The following is a 15,508-nucleotide window of genomic DNA, read 5'->3' as shown; positions in this document are numbered from 1 at the left end:
ATTGTGCGTTGCGTTTTGGAGGAAGATCGTATGCATGTGGTCAGTAGCAGTGAGTGACCCAGCCTACCTCTCACGTTACGCCCTATATATAACATCCACCCTCAGCCTCCCTCGCGCTCTCTCTCTCCCCCCTCTCTCTCTCTCTCCCTCTCTCTCTCTCTCACTCACTCACACACACGCACAACTTCCCTGGAACCACCTTCTCCTTCCACACTGGGCCTGGCCCTATAGTCTCTCCTGTCATCCGAGATCCTCCTCAGCCTCTGACTGTTTACCCACGCTCCGCCTGGCAACCCGCCGCATGCTCAGGATTACGAGAGGCCCTTCCTTTCAACGCCACCATCTCTGCCTTTTCCTTCATCCGTTTTCTCGGTGGAGAATTAGGCTGTTGGAGGTGCGAGCTGAAGAGGGGCTGCGACAGGAGAGCTGCGACTGAGGCTTCCAACCTCCCCCTGACTCCTCGCTCTACGCTGACCAGCTAGGGTTCTCAGCGGTCCCTTTGCTGCTGTTTGGGGAAGTTTGGGTGTCTTTTGGGGGTTTCGTGGACATGGATCACTCTCTGTTTGGTTGCTTGCGCAGCCCTCACGCCACAGCTCAGGGCCTGCACCCTGCCTTCACGCAGTCGCCGCTGACCCTGCACGGACGCTCGGACCATGTCTCCTACCCGGACCTCCCGGGCTCCTCGCCTCCCTGCGGCTACCCCGGAGAGGAGGGTCTGTACGGGGGTCTGACCCACCGAGGAGGCCACCTGTCCCAGCAGCACCAGCAGCACACCGGCTGGCACGTCCCGCAGATGTCCTCCTCCTCGCCCAACGTCCGGCACGGCCTCTGCCTGCCGCCCCACGAGGCCTCATCCACCCCGGAGCTGTGCTCGGGGGCTCCCAACCTGTGTGCCTCGAACCCCGGTCTATTGGGCAGTACTGGGGACTCCACCGGGGCATCGTGCCTCTCAGGAGGGGACTATGGCCGGCAGAGTCTGTCTCCAGAGGTGTCAGAGAGGCAGACCAGTAAAGGGAAAAGTGACAGTTCAGGTAAGATGGTGAAGAACTGAGCCGCTTTGACTCAAAGGTTTGGTCGCAATGGTTTTGTTCACGGTTCTTTTCTTAGCAACTGTTTGTTATGCTTCTATTGTACGTCGTGAATTTGACTATAAACATGCATATATATATATATTTCTATATATATATATTTCTAAAAAATAAAAAATACAAGCAATAATAATAACTTCATATAACTTCATAACTTTTTTTTTTTTTTTTTGAAGGATTTGTTTAGTGTCAATCAATGCATTTTATTTTCCGAGCAGATTTTGGAGTATGGATCAATCTACGGGTTTAAAAAAGCCAGGGAGACGGTGCAATGAAAACTCTACAAAATATATTATACTGAGTCCTAATATAGTATTCATAATTTTATTTCAAGGACTTTCAAATCAGAATGTAAACCATTGAAATATTAATGGTTTATTTCTATTTTAAACACCCGTGCTTAACAAAAGATATTACAATTTTAATATTAGTATATATGTGTGTGTGTGTGTGTGCGTGCGTGCGTGCGTGCGTGCGTGCGTGCGTGTGTGTGTGTGTGTGGGCACATATACAGCATCTAGTTAAGGGCCTGCTCATCTGCAAGACCTCAAACTTCATACAATATTAACCATATTTTGTTAATGTATTTCTTTAAATAGCTATACAGTCCCTTCTAAGGTTCTGAGCTTTGTTTTTCTTTTGTATTAAAGTAGAGTTCCGATGTGTCAGTTTTTTATTTACTAGCTAGATTTACAGTATGTCTCTCTTGAGAATGAGACCTCAGGTATCAATTAGATTATAACCTCATAAAAGTTAAATAAATTACTTAACGCTGAATAAATATTTGTTGTAATGTAAGTACATGTATCTTCCAGTAAATGTCATTATTAGAATATTGATTTACCTGACATAATTATGGACGATACTAAACTAAAACACAAATACATATAATGGTCAAATCTATATTTTGTTCATAACAGAACACTGGAGCGGAGTTTCCTGTAGCTTTTAAATCATAGTGAAATATGTTTTAAAGATTAGATTTTTGGGCTTTTATGCCTTTATTAGGTAGGACAGTAGACTGACAGGAAATGGGGGGAGAGATGGGGAGCGACACGCGGCAAATGTCGTCCAGATCGGGAATCAAACCGGTGACGCCGCCAGGCATCCATCATGCCTATGTGGCAATGACTTAGTGGTATGCACCTGGACCAGTAGGCCAGCGGCCGCCCCTGTTTTAAATCAGGATTTTACATTCGCCTCACACTCTAATAGCCATAGGTGAAGCTTAACGTGATATTCCACCACGAGACCATTAATAGCCTACAGGTGCAATTTAAACTCTTACAATGTGCACACCTGCTGGAATTACAAACATTTGTGGCTTTAGAAACTACCTTGAGTCACATCTGTCCTAAAAAAATCATTACTTTTTGTGTCAAATAACATAATATAACCGCATGCCATGCCTAATAAATACGCCACATCAGTGGAAATAATTGATAGTGAAGATGAAGCAGAATGAATGAGTCCATTCTTATATTCTGGCATAGAAACATGATCAAATCAACAGAAACTTTAAAATGATATAGCATATCGTCACTGTCGGGCAGAAACCTCGTATCTCCAAGTTTCAAATTTGTAGTTTTTTTTTGCAAGGTAAAGCCCTGTTTCATCATACAAGGCCGTCGCACAAATGTAGTGAAAACAGCCGATCTACAAGCACACAACGCCTCGCACCGCGAGGTGTTGTGTGCTTGTAGATCGGCTGTTTTCACTAGTTTAAATCATTTTTAAAATGATAAATGCAAAACTACGAGTTTTGGACATACAAGGTTTCCACCGGACAACGGCGATATACTGTGGCTGTTTACACGTTGAAGCTCTGAAACGTAGATGACCAATTGATCGGTACACAGGGTGGGGTGCAGAATGAAAAGCTTGACTGGCTGGTAAAATGGCGGATGGGGACATGCTAAACCTCTTTTTGAAAGCGGGGCAACGGAGAGCAAAGTGCAGGGCATGCGTCAAAGCCAGCTGAAGTCTTTCATTTTGTCAGTGGCAGTACGGTTGACCTCCCTGGGTGTCAACCACTTTCAACCTGGCATTCTGGACATACTGTATATATCATTATGGGCGATAATAATGTAATTTATTTTTTAATATTTCTCATAAATAGCCAATGTACAAGTTCATAACGCGCCACAATGCTTTGTGATCTTGTATATTGCCTATTTTCGCTATATTCATACAGCACCATCGGACGATGACGATGAAGTAAAAGTCGTTTAACCCATTTAGACTTGAGGCCAACAATTTTCTGAAAAAACATATTGTCACTGTCGGGCCAAAACCTCGTATCTCCAAGTTTAAAATTTGTACGTTTTTCCACGAAGTAAAGCCCTGCTTCATCAGACAAGGCTGTCGCTCAAAAGTAGTGAAAACAGCAGATCTACAAGCACACAACGCCTCGCACCGCGAGGCGTTGTGTGCTTGAAGATCGGCTGTTTTCACTAGTTTAAGTCATTTTAAAAATGATAAATACAAATCAAACGATTTTCACCCGACAACGACGATATGTTGCTATAGCTACAATAAAAAAAGAACAGAGATTATTTTCTGGATTGAATGCAGTGGGTTAAAGGCCTGGTTGCAAACACAAAACCTCAGGTCAATGGTAAAAGTTCATATGGAGCACTTTTTTTTTTCTTTAACCAGACATCATGTCTGCTCCATTCAGGCCAAAGACGTGTAATCAATTCAGTATGGAGACGGCTGTGCCAGCCTGTGTGTCGCAGTGAGTGCCATGCCATCACGTTGACTGACATTCTGTCTACTTTGAAAGGCTTCACTTGGAGCTGCCAATGCCCTTAACCAAATCCTATTTCCCAACTTTAACTTCATTGGCATTTGGCACTTACAGAAACCGCAAAGTTTCCTTTCTTTTGGACTCTGCACTGGACTCTTTTTGAGCGGTGGTAGACCGCTCCATAGCATGGCCGTGTGTGTATCCGTGTATGTATCCGTGTATGTAGCCTGAACTACCACTCAGTGACCAGAGAGGGTGCTCTTGAGTCTAGTCTGAGCATCTCTCTCTCTCTCTCTCACACACACACCCGCACACACACACACACACGCACGCACACACACACACACACACACACACACACACACACACACACACAACCACCGCTCAGTTCACACGGGTGTGATTTTTTTTTAAAGAATGACGTTGTGATGATGAAATATACATGGCCTGTTAAAATACAAACCACCTTGAAAGATTATAGCGAATGAAAACAGAAATGCATTGTAAATTAAAAAAAGGCTGAAAAGCGGAGCGTGCCACGGCAATTTCCACAATTACGCTTAACTGTGCTGTGTGAAATAAATTCATGGCTGGATATTATGACACATAATACCTTGATCTGGCCAACTTCTTGATGTCATAATGCATTTTGTAATAAATATTAAATGTTAAATATCTGTGCCCTCACATTGTGGCACGGTGTCTCTTTCCTGGCACGTTGCAGTTTGCCCGGCACTTTGCACGTTCACGGTACAACTAATGAGAAGCACGCCAGATTTATGTGTTGTGTGGACCAGGGAAATGTGAATAAAAGATAATATAGGCTCAGTGAAGTATGATTTGCCCCAAAAAAACAGAAAAGAAGAATCATTCATATTAATTTATGTCTTAAAGCTGCAATCCAGAACAGCTTTTTAATGATTAAAACATTGAAATCAATCTGTATGGTAGAGTATGGTATGTTTCCAGTGGTTGGAGGTGCTCTGTCTTCCATTGAGAAATGTAGACCACTGGTCGACAAACAGTACTGTCTGAAGCTCATATGTGCAAAACCTTCCCTGACCAAGTGAGGATTCCCTTAAATCTCGGATAGGACACAAAATATTCGAATGCAGAAGTGTAATAAAGGACCGAAGGGAAAGTAGAGTTTCAACCTCAAATCAAAAAAATCACACCCGTGTGAAGTGGAGCTGTGTGTGTGTGTGTGTGTGTGTGTGTGTGTGTGTGTGTGTGTGTGTGTGTGGATCATGTGTACCGATTTTTGTGACATTTGAAGAAAATATGTAGGAAAAGGAGCAAAAAGTGTGTTTTGGAGAAAATTCAAGATGGCGGAAAATCTATCATGGCGCAAATGGGCGTGGCCTATATGGGGAGATGCGTCATGACCCAAGGAATCCAGGGAAAAAATATTTTTAATTTTCCGACCTACGGTTCAAGAGTTACAGGCCAAAACGTAAAGTGGGGTGTTATGGCGCCTTCCTTGAAATCATTATGAACCTCCTCTCCAAGTCTTGAAACTCTAGCCCCTATGGTTTGCGAGAGACAAATAATTGAATGTGAGTTTTTGCGATTCCCATTATAAGTCAATGGGGAAAATTAATTCACTAATAAATTAATATCAATTAAACTATTGAACCTTTCTCTTAGCAAGTTACTAGCCCACGATTCCCGAGTAAGCCGGTCGATTTGACATATGGCGCGAGTGTGTGGTGGCAAAACTGTGGGACTAGTAGCGTGCCGAAGTTTAGGAAGTTCAGGCTACATACACACAGACACACACACAGACAGACAGACAGACCCACACAGCCACGTATAGGGAGCCTGTGCTTCACACAGCTCCAAAAAGGAAATGTCCATGATATGCAATGAGTATTTCTTTTTACATATAAAAGATATGTTAGAAACATTTGCTTATATTTCGGTTCAGTATTATCATTTGACATACAGTATATGGGATAATCAAAGCAAACAATAGTTTGTAAGTGTCAATCTTCATCACTTTGATCAAAATGTGAGCGACAGTAAATATACTGGACATCTCACAGCTTCAGACTGGTGTGCCATCAACCCATTAAGACTGGAAACACATTATTACGCCTTGTTACTTTAACCATTATTATATGCTTTAACTATTGAAAAATCTTGAACATGTGTCTAAGTCCCGGTTGGGGACCCGTACACTGCGAGGGTTTTCTCTTCGCAGGTAGTTAGTAGTTGCCAACCGCTTACGATGGTAGCGGTAGGTAAAACCCAGTCGGTCTCGGACGAGGGCGACCATCACGGTTCAGCACCGGCCCGCATTCCGGGTCCTCAAGTCAGGTTTGTTCCGTCTCCTCGGAGAATGAACCGCCTGTCGCTCACCCGCCGTAGGATGTTGGTCCGCAGCCCGTCACTGACGGTCCGCTTCCTGGCGGGCCTAGGCCTTCCTAGCCTAGGCCTTCCTAGCCTACCCGTTGGGGACCCGTACACTGTCAATCCCAGTATAACATGTGTCTAAGTCCCGAAATTTAGAAAATGTGTCTAAGTGAATATTTTAACCCGATTCTATAAATGTCTTCTAAATCCTTCTTCTAAATCAGTGGTTCTCAAACCTTTTCATGTCAAGGACCCCCAAAATTACATGTATTTGGCCGCGGACCCCCATCTCAAAATATGTTGTTCCAGGGACCCCCAGAAGTAACATTTGAGTTACAAAAGTTTGCTTTAAAAATAAATATATAAGATTTGCACAAAATGTTCACAACTTTTCAAAAATGGCAGATCTACAAGCTCACTGTGAGCTTGTATATCTGCTATTTTTCAATAGTTAAAGCATAAAATTATGGTTAAAGTGGTTAAAATCTAGAGTGACACTAAATGGGTTAAGTGTCTGACTTGTTGGCTGAACTTGAGGTGAAAATGAGATGAATTTAAACTAGAAGTTGCTGGGACACCCCAGAAGCTCTCCGGGTAGAGCGCATACTATATATCAAGGCACCAGTCAATCCAATTCTGTCCCCTTTGTCGAATGTCATCCTCTCTCTCTCTCTCTCGCTCTCTCTCTCTCTCCTGGCCTTCCTGCATCATGTCAAATAAGCAGAAAATGCTGGAAGAAATCATTTTAAAAAACAAAGAAAAACTAAAAGTTGTTTATTAGAGACTGTCATGATGATTTGGAGCCCTGATCTTAAACAATGCCAACAATGCAGTTAATATTCAATAATGAATAATAATTAATATTCATTAATAATGAAGAATCTTGATCCTTGTTGAAGCATTGTATGCAGTAAAATCCAGTGCGTTCATTTAACTCTGAAAGTGTAAAATTAACACTCAGGATTGTATAGTGGATAATCCAGGCTATGAAATTAACAAGGACGATTTTGTGTAGACTAGAGGCATTCCTTGTCAGAGCACAGGGAACAGATCTGCGAACAGTCCCCCCCCCCCCCCCACCCCAAACAGACACTTCTAGTGTACCAGACCAATATCCCCATAATAAAAACGTGATTGGCACTCCAAATAGCTTTGCTTCCATTTCATTTTCATTTCAAACTGGCCCCTGCCATTTATCAAACAGCCCCGGTTTTTTCACCCCCCTGCTTTTTTTTTCTTTTTTCTTCTCTACTCTTTCTTCCCTTTTATTTTGCGTAGAGTCAAACTGTGGCTGGAAAATGTTCTGTTTTTCATTTCAGATTCCCAAGACGGGAGCTATAAGTCAGACATGAACAGCAAACCCAGGAAGGAGCGCACAGCCTTCACCAAGGAACAGATCCGAGAGCTGGAGTCCGAGTTCGCACACCACAACTATCTGACCAGGCTGAGACGCTATGAAATAGCCGTCAACCTCGACCTCACGGAAAGACAAGTACGTCACGGCTTGAAGAGACGGACCCATTCTTACACTAGTGCAATTCCTGAGTGTTAGTTTAACCCCTCGGAGAGTGTACAAATGGACCCTCTTGGGTCTATTTGTCCACTGAAAATAGACCTTAAAAAGAAACAGGAGGAACCCCATGAACTATCTATGAAAACGTGTCATTTGCTAGTAATGAATGCTAATTAACGTTACCTTTTGATGTGAGCTTCAAACAAAACAGAAAAAGAAATCTCAAGGGAAAAACTTAAATACGTCAATAATTGCTGTAATTATTCACGTCCACATTCACTCGAGAATCCCAGAACTTGATGTCTCGCATAGCTGAAAATATGACACCGGTCAATATATAGTATGGCTCCCATTAAAAAGCTGCACAGGACTTCACCACTGAAAGAAAAGTAAAGAGGGAGGGGAAAAAAAAGAAATCTGTGTTTTGACATTAGCAAACGGTTCGACATGTCGTACTAATGTTCTGGGGCTAATCGATTCCAAACCACCAGGACTCTTTGAAATGTCAGCGGCAGCGCTGCTGGTCTTGGTGCCTGTGAAGTGACGTTCTGATGGTCTGTGTCAGAGTCCAGATGGTTTTTCTTAATCCTCGGACCAGAAACACTTGTATGAACCACACCGGGCCGTAAGATACAGCATAGAGACAAACCCAGCCTCTCTGCTGCTGTTCAATTAGAGTCTTCAAAGAGATTGGGAACAGTTATTATAATATCGTCACTGTCGGGGAGAAACCTTGTATCTCCAAGTTTCAAATTTGTAATTTTTTTCGCAAAGTAAAGCACTGCTTCATCATATGGCCATCGCACAAAAGTAGTGAAAACAGCTGATCTACAAGCACACAACGCCTCGCGGTGCGAGGCGTTGTGTGCTTGTAGATCGTCTGTTTTCACTTGTTTAAATCATTATAAAAATGACAAAATACAAAACAAACGTTTTTGGACATACAAGGTTTCCACTCGACAACGACGATATGTGTGAATAATGGCATTCTGTGTTTCAACAAAAGGAACAGTCGGTCAAAATCACATTACACAATAGCAATCACAAAAAGTAAACCGCACTAACCTAAAGTCATGACAGAGACACACATACAAATCTTGTCATCAGTGTCGTATTACTGTGGTAATCACTCTGCTGTTGCACAATCATAACATTTCTTCTAAAGAAAACGTCCCCAAAACACGGCTTCATATTTTGTCTGCGCGCAAAAAAAAAAGGAAGAAAAACAACCACACCGCTTTTCTCTATGTATCTCAGAGCAACGCTACAAACTCAGCACATCCCACAAGTGCTTCTAGAGATCTGTTTGGCTAAAGCCAGTCAAAGTGTCTTGGCTGAGGCCAAAGCCAGACAAACCCACCCAGGATTTAGGCCTTCCTGCCTGCAGCTTCGGTCCCTCACCACTCCCCCTCATGTTGGCTGCCTCTCCCAACATTCCCAATACCAGTCCAATAAATCTGTGTGTGTGTGTGTGTGTGTGTGGGTTGATCCTGGATCCAGACCACTTTAACATCATTACTATTATCTTACAGCCTCAGCCTCCCACTGTTAACTACTGTATAGCTTTACACGCCATGATTGCAAAATTGGACCGCCTCCACCGCGGGCCATACAGTTTACAGTAGCCTCGATCGCTGCAGCCGTACGCCGTGTCCGGTCCATTCGTCTCGTTCCAAAGCGGGGGGGAAATTAAACGTGTGTACATAATGTAACAGCATATCGGGGTCTTTAGTCATACTAGTTGGTTGGCGACTAAGCCGTTTATGAGAAAACGAGCCGCACATGCGTCTGTTTACTCTGTAAAATTAACTCCCTCTGTTTGAGTGGCAGGCCACTATGCAGCACGACCTAAAATAAATCGGACAAGATAAGGCCGGCGTGAGAAAGCAGGTCGCGTCCAGGGGTACACAAGGAGGCGTTTAAGGCAGAGGCGTCAATTGGGTGTGGCAAGGTGCCATACCTTGACCACAGGGACGAAAAAAAAAGTACTTCTTCAAATAAATTGCATGGCAACAGGCATGATGAGTACTGTACTGTGCTTATACAGTATAAATTAAAATATATATTTTTTTTTGGAAGCTTGGGATTTAACACTACAAATATTATACTTTTGACTCCACTTTATTTGTAGGAAGGAGCCCCTGGGACTCTAACTTTATTTATATTTACTATAGTTTCACTATTTTCGAACATTTTCTGAAATTTTGCAAAATTTCTTGGAAACATTCTACATTTGTTTTCAGTTTAAAAACCTTGAATTTACTTTTGTACTTTTTAATACTCTAGTACACATTTTACTGTGTTTCACAGTTTTTGAATACAGTGACTCAAGACACAGGGCTAGGGTGGGTACTGGGTATGGTTATTAGCCAGTTTAGCTCTATTTAAAAAAAGAACATCCTATTTACACAATTACATCAAAAACGGAACACCACAAAGATAATTTATCAGCTTCCATTTAGTGTCCCAGTTCCAATTCAGTTCTTTTTTTAGTTTAATTACTTCCAATTATACTTGTTTATCCTAGTCTATCCTACATGAGTTCTCTGTCCTAATTGGAAAGAATTGCTACCCCGACCTGAAGATTTAATTTCTGTTTACTTAGAGAGCAGGAGAGACGGGGAGACCCCTGTTACTGAACAAACACCGTATAGCAATGATACGTAGCTATCAGAATACAGATTAACACTGTTTACACTCTTATGAGAGGTTAGGTAGGGAACAAGAAGACAGAATGACAGGGAGAAGCAGGGAGATTGCATTGCAGGGGCGAGAGGAGTTTGTTGGGGGGGGGGGGGTGTGGGGGGGGGGGGATCAGGCCAGACAGAGGCGTCACAAGAGGGGGTAAAAGTGGGACTGAGTTACTAGGGCCCCAGGTGGAGGGGCCTTAATTATTTTATACTTTAGCCATTGAAAAATAGCAGACGCGCTGCGAGCTTGTAGATCTGCTATTTTTGAAAAGTCGTGAAAATGTGTGCAAATCTTTGAATATATGTATTTTTTAAGCTGGGGGTCCCTGGAATTAAATATTTTGTGATGAGGGTCCGTGGCCAAATACATATAATTTTGGGTGTCCTTCACATGAAAAAGTTTGAGCAACACTGACATAGAAACATTGGTTTTTCAAAAAAAACATAGAAGGATTTGAAATATTCAAATTGAAATAGACACATTTTCACGATTTTTCTAAAATAGCAGATCTACAAGCTCGCTTGTATGTCTGCTATTTTTCAATAGTTAAATCACAAAATAATTGTCTGCAGTGAATCCTTGTACCCAGGGCCCAGAATCCGGTGTGACGCCACTGAGGCCAGACACCCTGGGGGTTGTAGGCTAATCCATTGGACGTGATCTGATCGTCCTGTTTTAGGAAGCAGCTTCATCATCACTATGGGAGACACAGATACTAAACAAGCTGTCGAGTCAGGGAACTGAGCGCAGGCGTGCGTCCAGCAGGCTGCGGCATCGCATGCATCAGCACATACCTGGCCATGTGGAGGAAATAGGACGCCCCTAATACTAACCCCAACGCCATGCCAGCCCTCCTAATGGGGTAGCTCGCACCCATCGTATGCCACACCCAGAGGCCAATGAAAAACTGCCCCGAGACTGTAGCCCGACTCCTTGGCGTGGCTGGACCGCGGGGTCGTAATGACCCTTCTGGAGGGGATAATGATTTTCTCCTCGACGGTGCCAGCAGCAGAGACGAGCCCAAGTGACACTGTGAGGTTTATATAAGCCCCATGCTGTGTGAACAGGAAAGCGAAGGAGTCTGTGCTGCGCTGGCAGAGAGGTCTGTTGGCCTGTAAATCTCTCCCCCCGTCGTGAGACACTCTCTGATAGTCATGGGTTCACACGCACAGAACGAGGACGTTCGGTTTCCTGACACACCGGGGATGATAGGGTTTTACTGCGAGGGATCTCCCCCGTGCCAAGAAACCCAGCAGATAAAATGTCCTGATAGACACATTCACAATGGCATCAGGTTGCTCTACCTTGCGCCACGGTTCTTTACTTTGGCGGATGTAGACAGCTGCCGAGGATACCGCGGTGGTGTTGGACGACGTCGATTTGATTTGTATTCACGGGGTCGCTTCGACTGTGTTTGGGTTACAAGTGTCGAATGTAACGTGGCCCCGTTAATATCACTACGGCTAATCTTGGTCCAGACTCGACCAGGCCTCGGTTCAGCTGTCCTCGGAGGCCATATGGCCTTGACTCACAGCTATCAGTAGCGCCATCCTCACTTTCACACATAATGAAGGCAGCTGAGCTGATGCAAGCAAGTGCATTTAGCTGATTTACAACGACTTAAATTCTGCCGTCCCCATTTTAGGCGTGTCATATTACAGGTGGAAATGTTAAAAGATCTTTTTTCTTAATTCCCCCAAATGATTTTTAATTTGCAAAATGTATTAAAAAATATAATAAAAACGGTACAAGCTCACAACGCATAGCATCATCAAACGTTAAACTGGTACAAATAATAAATAGATATGTAATTAAAGATAAGTATGCTCATCATTACTTACACAAATAAACAAGACCAGTGGTTCTCACAGTGGATTCCGGGGGCTCTGTGGGTTCCTTTAAGGGGGTCTAAATGGACCCATTCAAGTTTGTAACTCTGACAGTGTACAAATGGAACCAAATGAACCCTGACGGGTTCATTTGGTTCCATTTGTACACTGTCAGAGTTAAGGGGAGACGGGTTGATTTGGTTCCATTTGTACACTGTCAGAGTTAAGGGGAGACCGTGAGACTTGAACGTTTGAGAAACACAGAACTAGACCAAACCTAAGTGGATGCTGCTCACGTGTGCCATCGCTGTCTCCCTGCAGGTGAAGGTGTGGTTTCAGAACAGGAGAATGAAGTGGAAGCGGGTGAAAGGCGGCCAGCAGGGAGCAGCAGCGCGAGAGAAAGAGCTGGGGAACGTGAAGAAGGGAACTCTGCTGCCTTCCGAGTTCTCTGGCATGGTGGCGTTGCACCACTCCTCAAACTCCCCGGCCAACGAGGACAGTCACGACAGCGATCAGAGCTCCGGCGAGCACGCTCAGTTATGACCCTGAACGCAGACTGATCTCCTCCTCGCCGTTCAGGGATCTGTCTGTTCTGCTCCTACTGAGGGTGCTGAGTTATGAGTGGAGTGGGAAGGATCGTTGAGATGTCATCGGACAGAAGAAGTTACTGGATGAGGGTTTTATGTTGGACACATGTAAAAATGTTTTTACTGATATACTTGTTGTGAGCCGAGCGTCGCAGCAAGAGGACAAAGACTTTGTGAACATTCCAAAGATGCTTTGCATTAAATTAGTTACATTTTGCACTGTTGAGGATTTTGCTTCGATCGATACTGTATTGATTGAATAAATAAACAAAAAACATTGTAAGGGCGGGTGTACAAAGAACTGAAAGGGGACACGCCACAGTTTTCAATTATTTATATTACAAAAGGGTACTAAGCCTTTACTAAACTATCATTTCTACAGTTACATTTTACATTATAAGATGCTGTAACTGGACAAGGCATATTGATAAACATCTCTTGGATTTGCATTTTGCTTTTTCTTAAACGTTTACTTGCTTAAAATCATTAAATAAACCGAGAAATGATTTTGGAAGCAAATAAACACGAAAAATCTCAATACTCTTGTTTCGTAATCACTGAAAACACAAAAACCTAAATAAAGAGAAGCGAAAGAAAAAAATACGTTTTTAAATCCGTAGCGAGTTATTTTAGATTGAGGATTTCTTTGACTTGTGTATGCGTGGTCGTTCTATTTTCTGGAGTGGCATTTTGGCATGCGAGCTGCAGCCTATTTTACATGTGCAGCTGGTTATTCAATAGCTCCTCGAGTTTGGATTTAGCTGAATTGTGGCTTTCCACTTTTCTCCTCGGATACACAGACAGACACAACTTGGACCGTGGAGTTTGTGTGCACTTATGGTTCAAACATACAGCCCCCAGCATTTGTCACTCTTTTGCAAGACATATCTGATGAACCACCCGATGTGGCTATTTGTATAAGACATTCTCTGATCAAAGCGGTACAAAATGTCATTACTTCTGTGGAAATGGCACGGAGCTTGCCTGGGGTAACGAAGGGGAATTACTGTACAGTGTGTTCAAGATGGCTCCTTGTCTCTGCCAGACATCCAGGGGGGTCGCACCAAACTCTGGGCCCTGGGTACTTTAAAGGACAACTTAGTTGTTCATATTTTAGATTGTAATTAGGGAAAAGAAAAAGTGAGTGTTAAAATGTTTTCATTTGCTTTGTTCTATTGTTTTATCGCGTTTACCGTGCTAAAATGTGGGGCATGCGTACGCATGGGGGCATGCTAAATATGTATTTTTAGACACAATAAGCCAGCAGTTTCTTTATTGCTATTTACAGTAACACTTCTAGCCCCCATAAGTCACATCCAACCATGAAAGGTTGCGTTGTATCTTCTTATTATTCTGTGTAAAATGACATATTTAGCCACTTGTACGCATGCCCCCAGCCACTGAAATAAGAATCTCTAAAACAATAGAAAGAAGTAAATGAAATAATTTTAACACTCATCTTTTATATTCTTTAATTACAAACTAAAATATGTTGTCCTTTAACTATTGGAAAATAGCAGATCTACAAGCTCACAGCGCGGCAAGTGCCGTGCTGCAAGCTTGTAGATCTGCTATTTTTGAAAAATCGTGAAAACGTCTTTGAATATTTCAAATCCCTCTAAGGTTTTTTGAAAAACCCATGTATCTATGTCAGTGGTGCTCAAACATTTTCATGTGAAGGACCCCCAAAATGATATGTATTTGGCCATGGACCCCCAACTCAAAATATTTAGTTCTAGGGACACCCCAGAAGCAAAACCTGAGTTACAAATGTTCGCTTAAAAAATACATAAGATTTGCACACATTTTCACGAATTTCCAAAAAGTAGCAGATCTACAAGCTCGCAGCGCGGCACTCGCTGCAGCGCTGTGAGCTTGTATATCTGCTATTATTCAGTAGCTAAAGTATAAAATAGGCTAACTAAGGCCCCTCCACCTTGGGCCCTAGTAACCCAGTCCCACTCCCCCCCCCCCCCCTTGTGACGCCACTGCAAACATCCAACTGTGTCACAGAGTTGTCTAAGCATGAAATGGCAGAGTCAACCACAGCCAGTCCTGTATGTTTCATGTATGTTCTGTCCACATGCAAACAATCATGTACATGAACACACTCTGAGGCCACAGACAAAATGCAAACGCTTCTTCACGTCAGGGCAGAGTATTTCAAAACAAACTAACAAATAGATATGCCTTAACATTGTGTCCTGATGTACATGGATTTCTTAATGTTGTACAGAACTTTATAATAATAAATACATAAATAAATAAATGTAAAATTGTACAAATGTGTAAATAAATACGTAATTAGTACGTAGATTAGTTGGGAGAACTTTGTGTCCACAAGTTGAAAGGAATTGTTTTTCGAACAAACTATCCATCATATTTGCCTTGAATTGGACATAAGGGCCTAGTCAAGTTATAAATTCAGCATTCGTCCTTTTGGCCTCCTGAGAGGCTCTCGTTTTAACAAGCACGTAATTTGGGACAAGCTGCGACCAGCTCTCGGTTTGCACTTGAAAATGTTGGACAGACCGACAAACAGAGTGGATTATTATTTTTGTAGCTGCATGTTTGCGTCTAAAAATGTATATGTGACATACACTTCTGAAACATACACCATACTTAAACCAAAGGGACCTGTATAGTGTATCTGTTCTGGCCGTACGTGGCAGGTCATCTGGTGCTTCATGTGGTGG

At 42.9% G+C, this 15,508-nt stretch overlaps 1 protein-coding gene across 1 annotated transcript; it reads left to right on the top strand.

Annotated features, from left to right (window-relative positions):
* Positions 1-547: 547 nt before the first annotated feature.
* On the top strand, positions 548-12,768 carry meox2b (mesenchyme homeobox 2b; the record flags this gene model as incomplete). The annotated part of the gene is made up of 3 exons (XM_080734392.1): positions 548-1,031; positions 7,512-7,684; positions 12,547-12,768. 3 exons carry the CDS (start codon positions 548-550, stop codon positions 12,766-12,768), a joined length of 879 nt encoding a protein of 292 aa, XP_080590518.1.
* Positions 12,769-15,508: the final 2,740 nt, after the last annotated feature.

The sequence above is a fragment of the Nannobrachium achirus genome (assembly GCF_963921795.1).
Source record: "Nannobrachium achirus genome assembly, chromosome: 10".
NCBI classification, from domain to species: Eukaryota; Metazoa; Chordata; class Actinopteri; order Myctophiformes; family Myctophidae; genus Nannobrachium; species Nannobrachium achirus.
Note: the sequence above shows the minus strand (reverse complement) of the source record. Positions and strands in the feature narration are given on the sequence as shown.